Source organism: Drosophila kikkawai, chromosome 3L, assembly GCF_030179895.1.
Source record: "Drosophila kikkawai strain 14028-0561.14 chromosome 3L, DkikHiC1v2, whole genome shotgun sequence".
NCBI lineage: Eukaryota > Metazoa > Arthropoda > Insecta > Diptera > Drosophilidae > Drosophila > Drosophila kikkawai.
In genome coordinates, this window is record NC_091730.1 from 7,419,274 (window position 1) to 7,433,830 (window position 14,557).

Genomic DNA, 14,557 nt, shown 5'->3' on the forward strand with positions numbered 1-14,557 from the left:
ATGGATTTTAATATATTTTCTAGTAAAATTGAACTCGAATTTATATTTATGCCAAGCTTTTTTTTAAAATGAGCGAACTCCAATGTATCTCTTAAAAAAAGAAAATCTTTTGCAGAAAAAAGAACACATCTTTCTTAGGATACTGGTTCCCTCTTAATTATTTTTAAATTCTAAAAACTTAAAGACTTGTCATTCTATTCTCCCAGTGTAAGTTCTAACCATTCATAGGTAGAAGTATGCTTATCGCCCCTGCTCAGACTCCTCCTTGAGTCTGAAATTGTTTGACGAGTCTATTGCCCCCACCTTGCTGCACCTCTGGTGTGGCGAATCAAGTTGGCTTTTCGGCTGCTCTGCTTTACAAGCGTTTTTTAAATTGAAATTGTCGTTTAATCTCTAATTGATAGCGTAAAGAGGCCGGGCCGGCTGACAAGTGCATAAGGCGAATGCCGTGCCGATTTTCCCAACCTCCGAAACCAGTTCCCACACTCTCAGCCGGCCGCAAAGTCGCTGCCAAGGCTGATGTTAGTAGCTGGTATTAGTAGCTGGCATCTGGTCTCTATTTCCATTGCCAGCGACACGAATTTAGTTAGTGCTCCTGTAAGAGTACACTGCCCAAAGGCAGCTCGGACCTGCTCCTGGACCTGGACCCGGCCCACCCGATCAATGAACCGCCTCCAAAGAAAGTCGGCTTCGTATAAATTGCATAATAATTTTTGGCCCAAGGCTAGTTGATGTATCGCCTTTGTAATGGCTCGGCAGTATTTGAATCTTAAAGCCTTGGGCGTTACTATTAATGTGTGATTGTTATAGATCGATCGGCAAATATATGTGGCAAATGTACGAAATTCCCTGGGTGAAATGGCGACATTAAACATGGAAGCTTGGAGTTATAATTTCACTGCAATGCCCACAAAGGAAACTCGGAAGAGTAACAGGAAAGGCTGCACTGAAAATAAAGTTGATTAACTTAAATTAAGGTTAAAATACTTTAAAATGTATACTTATGTTTTATATATAAATTATTGATATTTAATTTATAATGTATAAACAAAATCATTACACACTTTAATATCAGAAAAGTCATAGAGTTGAAGCTTCGTCATAGTCAGGATTATCTCACCCCGTTTGATTAAATATAAATGATCATTTAATTGCTGTTAAGATATAGATCTGATTGATTAATTACCTTTTAATGCAAAAAGTAAGCTTTATTGCCTACTTTCTGGCAGATTTCATTTAACTCTGTTCAGTAAAGCAACATTTTGGGAGGCCTTTATACCCAAAGAACTCTTCATAGCTAAAAATATTGCTGTATACTTTTGAGCCATATATGTATTTAGAAAATTACAACAATAAATACTTGTAAAAATAAATAAATATAACAAATATAAAATAAAACCACCTGCATTCCTTTTTGTTTTGCATGAATTGCATTATATATTTCTTTGTATACATATACAGTATATATATTCGTCTTTTTGTATACAACTTTATAGGTTTACACATCTTAGAACTGGGCTTTTATTGAGAATACTTGAAAATGTAGCAGCTGGTGTTCGATATTGTTGAGTCTCGTAACTGAAAGATAGACGAAACTAAGACTAAACTCCGGATATACATCTGTAGAGCTCTAAATTACTTTGGCCTCACTGTATTTGTGCTGTGCCATGGATCGAGAGGGTTTCGAATTACTTTAAATAAATCCAACAGATTTCTCTGCCTTTTACAAAAGACCCAACTGAGCCATTATCTTTCGATACAAAATTCTGGGCCATCAACAGGAGTTCAACTTATCATCGTGTGGTTTCTTGGTTGTGCATTTACCTAGGCTAGGTGTGTGTGTTTAAGGTGTGTTCCTATAAAGGGCAACTATTGCTATTGCTGATTGCTTGAAGCGAGTGTCAAGTGGGGAGTTTGGAACCAAAAGGTAACTATTTACATGTCTAAGATCTTGCACAATTCGTAGGAACGGAAAAATTAGAATAATCTAAAAGTAGTGTTTGGTTTTTTTATCGCTAGGGTTTCTATTGCGAGCTTATTGAATTTGTTGTAAGAATCTCTTTGAAGAAGAGCAAATATTTCTTGAGATTTTAGTTTTTATTCGTAATAACCGCACAAAAAATATATCATATTGGTTAATGAAGCACAAACCACCCTGCCTGCCATTACTTTACTCAATGTAGATGTCCTCGATGGGATAGGCGGTCTCAATGAATTTCTGATAGAATCGCTGAAAAGCACGGCTGCCGGAGAGGAAGGGGTTTATTAGATTCGTATCTTAGGTTACCCTTTGCAAGACTTACCCCACTGCCTCGGCCACGGGCCTGGTGGACTCCGATCCCTTGAAGACGTGACACGCAAACCGCTGAACCGTCGGGTGCTTGGTGATGAAGCCAATGAAGCGGTGATCGCGAGGGTGAAAGGCGCAGAAGGAGACATTCTTCAGCGAGTAGAAGTAGTCGATGCAAGGCTTCTTATCCTTTTTGTTTTGCTGTTGAAAGGGGAGGGAAAGAGTAGTTCCGGTCAGGGGTTGTTTATAAATTAAGTACAATTAGTTTAGCCTGGATTGTTATCTATCTCAGAAAATATTTTCCTGATATCAGGTCCTACTCACATTCGGTCCCGATCGATCCACCATTCGCAGTCCCTGGTCGGACACCTCCAAAATGCAGGTCTGTCCGGTGGGGGAGCTTCCGTATTCGCCGACGATCTTGCGCACCGCCTGGCAAACCACGCCCGTGCCCTTGTGCGCCAGCGTCTCCACGGAACCGAGGTAGCCCAACAGGTAGCGCTCCTTCTTCACTAGCTGCACCGTCGGATCGAACTCGTTGTAGTCCAGGTCGACGGCATAGGCCGAGGGGAAGATGCCCTGGCGTCCGGTGCGCAGATTGACGCCCTCGCACCACAGGTCCTCGGCCTCCTTTTGCACATAGATGGCATCGCCGATCTCCAGCTCGATCTCGTCATGGTGCCGTGGCACAAACTTGTGCAAGCCGCGATGGGTGGCCTCCAGCATCTCCAGCTGGCCGAAGGGAACACCCCCAAAAGGCGGCGGAAAGGGAGATTGGGACACGGGCGATGTGATCTGTGGCGACATGCTCTTAAAGTCATTCGGCGAATGTGCTGTGCTGTGACCGCTGTCCACATCGCCCAGGCTCTGCAGCCGCTCCGAGTCCGGGCTAGAGTCCTCGTCCATCAAGTAACCGCACTTCAGAGACAGAAATGAGCGCTGCTGACCATTGCCGCCACGAGCTGCCAGCGGAGGAGGTCCTCCATTGTGGCGGAACTCATCCGCAAGAGAGCCAAAGTTGGAGCCACCTAGAAGATGCAGAATGGAAGCTGCAACGAGGCCATGAGTGGGTTAGCCCGTAACTACGAAGGGATATCAAGTGGGGAGTAACCGGTTTTCATAGATTAAATAAAACTTAATGAAAAACCATTATGTTGAAGTGAAAACCAGTTAGGACCCTTAGAACTACTTGCATGCAGGACACTCTAATAGGAAACTACACACTCTCATCTATCGAACTTACATTTCTTGTTCTTGGGAATTTCAGGGAGCTTGCGCCGTCGACGTGTGGCTGCTGAATTCGGGGCCAGCAGATCTGTGCTAGCTCCAATTGTCACCGGAGCACTGTTGCCACCCAATCCACTATTGTCCATGCCCAGGAAACCACCAATTGCATCCTGATGATTCAACGGGTGATGACAATGTGAGTTGAAGGAGTCGTTGGTGTCCAGGGATCCATCCGAAGACAGAGTGACCTTCAGGCCATCGCCCAGCTCGTCGTCCTCCACTTGACGCATCTTGGGCTCACGGTCCACCTGCCCGATGCCATCCTCCTGATCGGAGCCATCGCCTTCGCTCTTCGAGGAGTGCGAGTCCTCCAGGTCATCGTTGGGAATTAGACTGTGGAAATTGTGTTATGAGTGCATATGGATGAGTCAGTCAGTCAGGAGGAAAATGGCATTCAAAAAGTTTCAAAAGAACAGCAAATGCATTCCCATTCCCCTCAAGGATACCGACTAATTTCAAAGGGGGTGCTCCTGGGGACACGTGCAGCTTCTTAGCTCCGCATCACTTCACTTTGGTACTTTTGGAATTATAATGTAACCTTTAACCTTTTCTTTACTTACGAGTAAAATGCATGGGGATTATTCTTCTTGTTGCCAGCTGCAGCTCCAAATGTGGGAATCGTGTGGGGCTCAAATATGGGCCTGTGGAACTCCTCGAACTCGCTGTCCGCCATGTCGTCTTGGGACCTGGCTTCGACCAGCTGCCACGCCCACAACTACGGGCTAGCTGGGAGCTTCTACGGAGTTCGATTCGATGGGGTTTTATATGTTGGAAGACCTTCAAGCCAGGCTGGTTAACTTTTGCGATTTCGGCCACTGTCGAGAGTCGAGTCAAATTTTTCACTTCACATGCGAAAATCGATAATTTCCTTGACGTCGCTAGCTGGCGCACTTGAGCCCCCGTTCGACGTCCAGTTGTGAGTGGTGGGCTCCGTGCTCCGTGCTCCCGAGCCAGGGAAATTTTGGGACTTTCAGCTGTCAGCCGTAAGCTCTCTCTCTCTCTCTCTCTGGCTCTCCAACTTGTTTTTGTTTACTGCTGGCAGGACACAGGGTGAGGAGCAGCGGCATTTAAGAATTTTAAGTTCAAATCGTTCTCTGGGGGGTTGACATGTAGCGCGCCGACGCAGTGCGTCACATCCGCTCTGCGTGTCCAATATTTGGGGGTGAGTTTTGCGAATTGCAATGCTGTTGCGCTTGGGTCACGAGCTGCCAGGAGCGGTTGAGGCTTCCAAAGGGTTTTAGAGTAAGAAACAATCAGGGATGGATATGGGTTTTGCTTAGCCGTTTCTTAATTGGGTTTTATACTTATAACATAAATTATGTGTTTCAAATTACTATATTACTTACAAAGAGAAAGGAAAAAATTCGAATGATTCTATAAAATATGTTTTACGCAAGGTATTTACTTAAAGTACTACATAGTATGGCTCATCCGAATGGGCCAACAAATGCATTCACCTTCTTATAGATACCAGAGATCATAGACCGATAGGTAATTTCCCAGAAAGGTTAATCAAATATCTGAGAAATACGCAAGGTTTTGTTTGTACAAGATAAGTTGTCCAGCTTTTAAAAGAAAATATATTATATATCTCTTACCGCATGAATATTTCTTAATTACTCAATGAAATATGTCTTATCACTGGTAAAGCCCATTACTAATAATTCCCTTTGTTTGTGATCTACAAGGGGTATAAATACCCCGAGACAGACCGTTCTACATCATTAGTGTCTTCTGTCACCCATCAATATGAGAACTCTCTTGGTTGTCTGCGTCCTGGCCTTCGCCACGTCCTCGGTGCTGGCCCGCACCATGGACCGTTGCTCCCTGGCTCGGGAGATGTCCAATCTGGGCGTTCCTCGTGATCAGCTCAACAAGTGGACCTGCATTGCCCAGCACGAAAGCTCCTTCCGCACTGAAGTGGTGGGTCCCCCTAACACTGATGGCTCCAATGATTATGGAATCTTCCAAATCAACGATCGCTATTGGTGCCAGCCCTCCAATGGACACTTTTCGCACAACGGCTGCAATGTGAACTGCAACGATCTGCTCTCGGATGACATCACCAGGTCGGTGCAATGCGCCCAGAAGGTGCAGGGAGAGCAGGGCTGGACGGCCTGGTCCGTGTGGCACTTCTGCAGCGGAAACCTTCCGCCAATCGATGATTGCTTCAGATAAATTCTTTTTACTTGAACAGTATCTTACTCTGCAAAAATATTAATAAGTAATTACTGTGTGTTTATTGCCTTGTTAAAGTGTAAATTAAATTTTGAAAATGTATACTTTACTTTACTATCTATACCCTGGCAGGGTATTCGAATTTTATGTGAAGGAGTCATTTCCGACCCTATAAATCATATATATTCTTGATCAGCATCAATAGCCGAGTCAATCTAGCAAGGTCCGCAAGAAAAAAATTTTTTTTAATTTTTTCTCAAAATTTCAAAATATGATAAGGGGTTACATCATTATTTTTTTCAAAATTTGTCAAAAATTTTTATTTTTAATTTAGTATGCAGACTTGTAAGCCTAGTAAAAAGTAACACAGAACAGCTTTCCGAATTGAAATTAATGATTTTTTGACCAAGTTATGAGAGATTTTTCATTGGATCTTTCATCCAAAAACCAACTGCAAAGGTACTAGGGCTTCCGGAAATTTGTTACAATAACTAATTTAAAAAAATATATTAAATTGCCGTTTATATATATTAATTGCAAGTATTTATTTAATTATTTCTTTAGCAGAAAATTATTATAATAATAAAATAATAATATAAGTGCTTGCTCTTTAAAAATGCTCTGACATAAAATGTTATTTCCCATTAGAAACAATCATTAATCGAGGGTAGATTTCCGCTGCAACGATTCCAGACTGCCCAGGCTGAAAATCCCTGCTTTGCCTTAATCTTCTGGGCGCACCGCACAGATTTGGTGATGTCGTCCGAAAGCAAATCATTACAATTCACGCCACATCCGTTCGCCGAGTTCCCGTTGGCCGGCTTGCACCAATACGAGTCATTAATTTGAAAGATTCCATAGTCCTTCCCGGTCGGATCCTTCACATCGGTGCGGTAGGAGCTCACAATCTCGGCAATGCAGGTCCACTTGTTGAGCTGATCACGAGGAACGCCTAGCTTAGACATCTCCCGGGCCAGGGAGCAACGGTCCATGGTGCGGGCCAGCACCGAGGAGGTAAAAGCCAGGACGCAGATCACCAAAAGAGCTCTCATATTGATGGGTGTCAGAATACAATAGTTGTCCAGAACCTGCCGCCTCGAAGTATTTATACCCGTTGAGAGAAAGAGATTGCTGGCTCTAACTAAACAATTAGTAAAGCTCTAGATATTAGTAATGGGTCATATTTACTTGGATGATGTATGAAGAAGTATGTTTGCGCACAGGTCTAACGGAGTTTTCCTAGAACTATGGCACCTTTCTCAGATTACCTTATTGATATAATCTGATTGATAATAAAGTTATGTATATTTAAATATTTATTTCCTAGTAACTTATCTAGTAATAAAGTAGAAACCATTTCCCAGAAGCTAGTCTTATCTTGGTTGCTTAAACTCTAATCAACTTTAACTAATTAGTGTTTTCGTTATCATTTATTTTTATTTTTTCATAAGTTGTACTAATATGTTGCAATTTATATTTAAACAAATTTTGAGCAACTGAAAACCTTTAATATTTGTTAAAACCTATTTTCCTTAAATGTTCATACGATTATCCCTGCTGACGAATCATGGCAAATGCTGAAATTTAATCCTAGTCACACTTCATCCCTTCCAAACCCCCTCCCGTGCAAATTAGTGGGTCTAACTTAATTATTCCGAAATCAAGGGAATCAACAACTGCCATTCATCGTGACCTCGACTCCAGTCCGGATTCCGTCTCCGTCTGGGAGATTTCTCTCGCGAGAAAAGGGCGAAATCCTCGTATCCTCTCAGGCACTCGCTGCTACCATAAATCCATCAAACGGCTGGCGGCTCTTGGGCAAATAGAAAGTGGAAAGTGCCTCGCTCTGGGACTCGTTTGCCGGTCAATCAGTTAGCCAGCACCATTAAGTTTATCGCTTTGGCTGATGAGCCGAGAGGAGGCTTGGACTGGACGGGACGGGACGGGATGGGTTGGTCCTCCCTGCCCACGCATGTGTTTAGTGGCTGTCGGCACCCCTCTGACGTGGTTTTCGCATATTTTAATAGTCAAGTAGCCCTGACTCTGGTTTTCTGCTCACGGTTTCCGCTTTCCCCTCCGAGCTCTATTTGCCTTTCTTGAAGCGCAAACAATGGGCCCAGAGAAGCGGGCGAAAAGAAATTGCTATTTATCTTCTATTGACTCTGTCGCTGGGAAGCATCAAGTGGTTGCTGGTTGTGGAAAGAGTTTTCTTTTATGGTTTGACTATTCCCGTTTATTTGGCCACTCTCAATGTCGCCGAGTCAGGCAGTTTCCCTTGACCAACTTCCCATTGATTTTATCTAACAGGAGTTCTTCCCTTGTTTTTTCCGCAGGAGTTCCAAAGGGGTTCACTAGGTTTTTCCTTACGGTACACTAGTTACTGCGATACCAGCATAAATTAAACGCTTGAATTTGAAAGTCAAGCACAGAAAGGTCTGTCTGTCTGTCCTTTCACTGAACCCAGGCCCCAGTCTCATGACTTTTTCCCCATTCAAGCCATTGAAAGTTGTTGCTGCTGATTAGAAAGTGAAATGTTTGGGATAAAGGGGAAGTTTTAAGTACTCTAAGATGAATAATAAATTGTAAACGAAGCTTGATACAAAATATTGTAATGAACTAAAACTTTTAAAATATGGAAAATAAATATCAATATTAAGAAAACTGTTATTTTGTAAGCTTTTTTATGATTTATTGCTGGGTAAATACATTTTAAATATGTATAAAAATTCCATTCCATTTAATTTTAAATGCTTTAAACATTTTTTTCCTATTGATATAATCTAAAATCGTATAATAATGACACATAATTTTACATTTATAATTTTTATTAATTAAAATTAAACTCCACTTTAAATAGAAAACCCACATACCCTTTCCTCATAAAGTACCATGACGTCATGCGTTAGCGTTTTGGCCTGACTCCAGCATGATTTGGCCAATCAGAGCGAGAGCACATCCCCCAAAAGGAGGTGGGGCCTCTGAATGGAATGGAAAGACTCACTTGTAGCTTTTATATCCTTGAACGAATTTATCTCGCCACGCACACTTAATAAATACAATTGAATATGTATCTCTCTGGTGGGTGCGTGTGTGCGTTCGGGAGTCCTGCAGGCTGCCTATAAAAGGACCGCCGCATCGGCAGGATCTTGCAGTTGCGCTGAGTTGCGCATACGACGCGTGTGCCCGCGGTGAAAGTAATTCCGGCTTCCCAGTGTTCCAGTTCCGAAGTGCAGTGCAGTGCAGTGATGAGTGCCTCCGGGAAGAGTCTTCTGGGCCTGTGGCTCTACAGGAGCGGCGAGAGCGAGTGGGCCGTCAAGCAGGGCAGTCCGCTGCACCAGCTCAAAAAGGATACAGCATCGACGGCCTCCGGCTCTTCGGGCTCAGCTCCGCCACACTTGACTCTGTCGCGTCACTCCTCAGCACCGCCAGAGCCACCCCGGCTGGCCATCGGTGGCGTTGGACAGGATCCTCCACGGCAGCACTCGCCTGGTGAACGCATCTCCATCATCTTTACCCTGCGCAACCAGGTGGGTAACTTGGCCAGGGCTCTGCAGGTCTTCCAAGAGCTGGGCATTAATGTCTTGCACCTGGAGTTGTCGCCGCTGGAGATGACCACCAACCAGGCGGATGTTCTAGTGGATGTGGAGTGCGATCCCCGAAGGCTTGACCAGGTGGTGAAGATGCTGAACAGGGAGGTGGCCTGCGTGAACTATACGTCCGTGAATACGCAGGGATTGGCCAGGGCTCCGTCACTCTCAGCTTGCTCCAGTTTCGGTGAGTTTTTTTTTTAAGAAAATGTATAATCTTTAAGGATATTTTGGGTTATCTCCGAATTTTTTAAGAGATCTGTATTTTCCTAATTTCAAACCAAGTTACCATATTTAGGACAACTTAAATTAAATTCCTACTTCCCCCTTTCAAACTTTAACTTTTAAACCATCAGATTTCGGTGACATGGTGTGGTTCCCACGAAAGATTTCCGACCTGGACAAGGCCCAAAATGTCCTGATGTATGGCTCGGAACTGGATGCCGACCATCCGGGATTCAAGGACCCGGTTTACCGCAAGCGCCGTGAACAGTTCTCGTCTATAGCTAACAACTTCAAACAGTAAGTGTCGGGATAATAGAAAATCTCAGCCCACCTGTAACCCACTCCTAAAATCCTTTCCTCACCTTTAGTGGCAATCCCATTCCCCGAGTGCAGTACACACCGGAGGAGGTGAAGACTTGGTAAGTTTTTGATTGCATTTGGCATTGATTGCACTGCAGCATCGATTGATGTGGGCGACTTTGAAACTTTCTGTGTGAAGGGGCACCGTTTTCTTGGAGCTGCACCGCCTCTACGTGTTGCATGCAGTTCCAGAGTATATGGAAAATTGGCCCGAGTTGGAAAAGTACTGCGGCTACCGTGAGGATAACGTACCCCAACTGCAGGATGTGAGTGTGTATCTCAAGCGCAAGACGGGATTTCAGCTAAGACCTGTGGCAGGATATCTGTCGCCCAGGGACTTCCTTTCGGGACTCGCATTTCGCGTTTTTCACTGCACTCAGTATATACGGCACTCTTCGGATCCCTTCTACACTCCCGAACCGTAAGTTTATTCAAGTTTTTTATACAAAATAAAGTCTTAGACTTATACTCAATATAAACTGGTAAAAGAATCACTATTTATAATTGCTAATCTTATATATAGCAAACATAACACAGATACTTGGCCTACTTTTAGGACAAGAGTAAGAAATGATCACACGACATAAAAAAAGTGTAATTCATAAAAACACAACATAAATATTAAATATTTTAAAGGGAAAGATATTTTTAAATATAATACTTCTCTGAATAATTTGCTTTCATTGGAAAATCCCATTGCTTTCAAAAAAAAAAATATTAGTATTACGGAATTTCCGCTGACTTATATGATTCATAATTTTTCTAATTTCCCCAGCGATTGTTGCCATGAACTTCTGGGCCACATGCCTTTGCTGGCCAACTCGAGCTTTGCCCAATTTTCCCAAGAGATTGGGTTGGCCTCCTTGGGAGCCAGTGATGCGGATATTGAAAAACTGGCCACTGTGGGTATTCCCTCTTTAATCCTTAATAATTTATCTTTTTAAAGTGACACCCTTTCATTCCCAGCTCTACTTTTTCACCGTGGAATTTGGTTTGTGCAAGCAGGCGGACAGCTCTTTCAAGGTTTATGGAGCCGGACTTTTGAGTTCCGTGGCCGAATTGCAGCATGCGATTACAACAGAGGCGAAAATCAAGAAGTTTGATCCGGAGGTGACTTGCCAAGAGGAGTGCATCATCACATCCTACCAGAATGCATACTACTACACGGACTCATTTGAAGAGGCCAAGGAGCAGATGAGGTAAGCTGATAATCCTTGATTTATTCTGGATAAATGTATAATTTATTAGTCGTATTTTCTGTAAATATTTATAGAGCCTTTGCCGACAGCATTCAGAGACCGTTTGGTGTGCGGTACAATCCCTACACCATGAGTGTCGAGGTCTTGTCCAATGCCCAGAAAATCACGGCAGTGGTCAGCGAGTTGAGGGGTGATCTCAGCATTGTTTGCTCTGCTCTGCGTAAGATCTCCGCCACGGATGAGAACCTGGATGTGGACAGTATTGCCAACATGTTGCACAATAGCCTAAATGTGCGAGGTGGAGCTTCAGGGGGAGGCGGAAGTCCCTGCAGTCCGGATAACTCTGATAACTCCACGGCAGAGGGGGACTAGGCCCGGAAAGGAACGTATAACGAAAGGCTTAAATCTGGAAGAGACTCTTGGGACCACAGAACAGTATAATTCGTTTGGCATTTTAAGAAAAAACATATTTAAATTAAATACATTTTCTTATAGAGAAATAAACTTGATTAAAATGTTAGAAGTTAAATATTTGGATTCAGAAATAGATCAGCAAAGGTTCAAACATTATTTCAACACACTTATAAATTATCTTCCGTTTTCTAATCATTTCTATAAATTTCTAAACCCTCCATCCTCCTGCCAAGCGAATTATACTGTCACCTTTTTGAATATACACGTATCCATGTCTATGTCTAGCAGTTGTTTATTCAAATCTTAACGCTATGTTAAAACTAAAAAATTAGAACTAAACAATAAATTCGCAACCTCTCGGTGTAGCTGCCTAGTCTACTTGTAGATCATATCACAGTCGCTGTTGAGAAGCAGCTTCTTGCTCATGTAGCTGGTCAAGCACTGCACAATGAAGTTGGGAATGGTCCAGAGATTGAAGCTGAGGGCCAAAACCCGCCACTGCTGCAGGATCAGCCGGATGTCCGATAGCCAGTTGAAGCGATGGCCCACCCGCTTGGATACCTGGCTGGTGACGCCTCTGACCACGCCACCAGCTATGCCGGAAACGCTAACCCGCCGGCGCTTGGTGGGAGCACCGTCCTCGGAACCCGAACCACAACCGGAACTGGAACGGGAATGGGTGCGGGAGCGAGAGCCGGGACTATTACCTCCCGAGGTCAGGGCTCTCTGATCAAAGTCGGGCTTCAGGTCGACGCGTGGCGCTATCTGGATGCGATCCACTGTGTCGCAGATCTCCGCATTGCTGATGAGGATGCCCGCCACAATGTACATCATCTTGAAAACTCTGTTGGGGGAAATATTTCAGAATTAATAGGGTTTTTTCCAGGGAAAAACTAAGCAAAACGCACCTCACTGTATGTGACATCATCTTGACAGAACGTAGATGTCGCTATACGTATTCCCAAGTATATTTTTGTGTGTATTTTGGGTATTTTATTTTTTGCTTCTTGCCTGCACCAAGGTGTCTTATCAGCCGCCGCTGCTGCTGTGTTTTATTTAATTCCAATTCGACGCTGGCCGATCTGCTGATGTATTTATTCGCTAGTTTCTATGCTCGGCACGTGGGTCAATCTATTGCCACTGATTCCACGGACTGATCGCTTTCCGACTGCTCTGCTCTGACGCTGGAAACCGACTGAAGGCGAGCTGGCGGCGACCCGAACAAACGGAGCTGATAAGCCGGGAACCAAAAATATAATAATGGATAAGGCGGCTGCATGTCCGATGCTAATGCTCGCCCGAGATATGATCCGGCCGAGTCCATTACGATCGTTCCTTTTTAATGTGTCTGCATTCAGGTTCTCTCAGTCATTCTCCTATAGAAAACTTGGGGTGATAAGGCCTCTGACTTTCGGCTTATCGATCAATTTTATGGATCGCTCTGCGGCGGCGTCAAAATAACTCTGAATCGCTTGGAAACTACGTAATAATTGCTACTCGGCGTGCACCTTGGACTCTGTATTGGATGAGTAGGCGGCAGCTAGCGCGATGTGATTACCCATAAATGCCGGGGTCTGGTCTGGGTTCCATCGCATGAACCGGGTCCGTGTCCCTCGAATCGATCCGATAGTGAGGCCTTATCGGGGGAATGCATCTAGTTCACCTTTTGTCTAAGGTAAACAATTGGTGTTTCGGCTCAGGTGGTTTTTCGAGAGTTTGAAGATTTGTTTTACTTGTCAGCCTTCGGTTTTTATGATCGGAGAATCTTTTCAAGAACCCTTCCGGGGTATTATAATTTCCAAAAATTCATCATATAAATAAATAAAATCATAATAATAAAAATCATAAATATCTATTTATTTATCCTCCTAAAGGGAATTATGATTTTAAACGTTGTTTTATGCTCAGTTCCTTAGAGTAGATTTAGCTACAAGTTCAAACAACAAGTTCAAAATCACGAAAGATTCAGAAGATGATGAAATCATGAATTATACTTTACTGGAAATGTTCCAAATATTTGTTGTTATTGTTATCGTTGTAAAAAAGTAGCATTTAATATGACTTGCCTTTAGCTTCTTTCGTTACTATTTTAAAATACTGTTATACCAAAGTCCCAGCCTTCGTGTTTGCCAAGATTTCCACCCTTTATATAAAGCTATCATGGTTTTAGCAAAGGCTATAGTACAGTACGTGTGGAAAGCTTTTGTTGAATTACTTTCCTCTTTTTCCCTGTCTTTTTTCTGATAAGATTAAGTCAAGATAAGAGCTTGAAGATACTTTTGGGTTCTTAAATGTTATTTTTCTCGAAAAAGAAAATGTCAAAATTTTTAAAAAATAATTTTTTGAAAGTTTTCCTTTTATTATAATCCTTATCAAATTATAAGAATTTTATTTTATTAATAAGGAAAGTCTCTTGTTTTCTAATGTAAATCTTGAACACTAAATGCATAACTTACCTCATGTATCTATCCTAACAGCCTTTGCTTTGGTTTCTATTAATTCTATATTTCCATATTTATATCTCCTCTTATTTAATTTTTAAATATATAAATATTACTGCAATAAGAATCTTTAGTAAACTCTTAAAATACCTTTTTTTCTGTCTTTCACTCAGCTCTATTTAAACACTGTGACTTTCACCCTAACTAAGTTTGCCAATAATGAAATCAAAAGTGGTCTTTCAAAAATGGTTTAGATTTCAACAGCTGTGGTTTCACAAATGCACAGCAATTGGTCTTTCAAATTAAATGGAAATTGACTCCCAAGAATTAATTTGTGAAGGCGTAGACTTCCCATTCGAAACACTTTCTTCAATCGCTGCCACTCGAACTTGTGTTCGACCACAAAACCATTTAATTTGTTGGCCGGAAAACCCATGGCAATGGCAATAATTGACTTTTCGTTCGGGCCGAGGGCCAGAGAGTCAGTTTCAGGCCGGAGGGCCAGACACATTCGCAAGGTGTCCTGGCCGAAATTCTTAAGCAACACTCCGGCAGTGAGACTTTCCCACATAAATT

General features: G+C 42.8%; 5 protein-coding genes across 6 annotated transcripts; 2 read left to right on the forward strand and 3 right to left on the reverse strand.

The window, feature by feature from the left end:
- Positions 1–1,417: 1,417 nt before the first annotated feature.
- Positions 1,418–4,577, reverse strand: Aplip1 (JNK-interacting protein Aplip1). 2 transcript variants are annotated; one of them, XM_017162337.3, is made up of 5 exons: positions 4,138–4,577; positions 3,534–3,910; positions 2,615–3,318; positions 2,304–2,491; positions 1,418–2,243 (listed from the first exon to the last, which is right to left on the reverse strand). In XM_017162337.3, exons 1-5 carry the CDS (start codon positions 4,248–4,250, stop codon positions 2,171–2,173), a joined length of 1,455 nt encoding a protein of 484 aa, XP_017017826.1. In that variant the 5' UTR covers positions 4,251–4,577; the 3' UTR covers positions 1,418–2,170. The 2 variants fall into 2 exon arrangements, with proteins under 2 accessions (XP_017017826.1, XP_017017825.1); XM_017162336.3 differs by having other exon boundaries at positions 2,615–3,339; positions 4,138–4,575.
- A 740-nt stretch (positions 4,578–5,317) lies between these two features.
- Positions 5,318–5,864, forward strand: LysX (Lysozyme X). Its single transcript, XM_041776329.2, has one exon. It carries the CDS (start codon positions 5,327–5,329, stop codon positions 5,753–5,755), a length of 429 nt encoding a protein of 142 aa, XP_041632263.1. The 5' UTR covers positions 5,318–5,326; the 3' UTR covers positions 5,756–5,864.
- A 498-nt stretch (positions 5,865–6,362) lies between these two features.
- On the reverse strand, positions 6,363–6,816 carry LOC121502631 (lysozyme P-like). Its single transcript, XM_041776330.2, has one exon. It carries the CDS (start codon positions 6,805–6,807, stop codon positions 6,400–6,402), a length of 408 nt encoding a protein of 135 aa, XP_041632264.1. The 5' UTR covers positions 6,808–6,816; the 3' UTR covers positions 6,363–6,399.
- A 2,116-nt stretch (positions 6,817–8,932) lies between these two features.
- Positions 8,933–11,905, forward strand: Trhn (tryptophan hydroxylase). The gene is made up of 7 exons (XM_017162240.3): positions 8,933–9,529; positions 9,699–9,864; positions 9,936–9,986; positions 10,067–10,348; positions 10,703–10,829; positions 10,894–11,126; positions 11,201–11,905. The coding sequence occupies exons 1-7, from the start codon at positions 9,001–9,003 to the stop codon at positions 11,496–11,498; spliced, it is 1,686 nt and encodes a 561-aa protein (XP_017017729.1). The 5' UTR covers positions 8,933–9,000; the 3' UTR covers positions 11,499–11,905.
- Positions 11,815–12,822, reverse strand: LOC108071482 (uncharacterized). The gene is made up of 2 exons (XM_017162241.3): positions 12,449–12,822; positions 11,815–12,384 (listed from the first exon to the last, which is right to left on the reverse strand). Exons 1-2 carry the CDS (start codon positions 12,466–12,468, stop codon positions 11,916–11,918), a joined length of 489 nt encoding a protein of 162 aa, XP_017017730.1. The 5' UTR covers positions 12,469–12,822; the 3' UTR covers positions 11,815–11,915.
- Between the last annotated feature and the right edge of the window lie 1,735 nt (positions 12,823–14,557).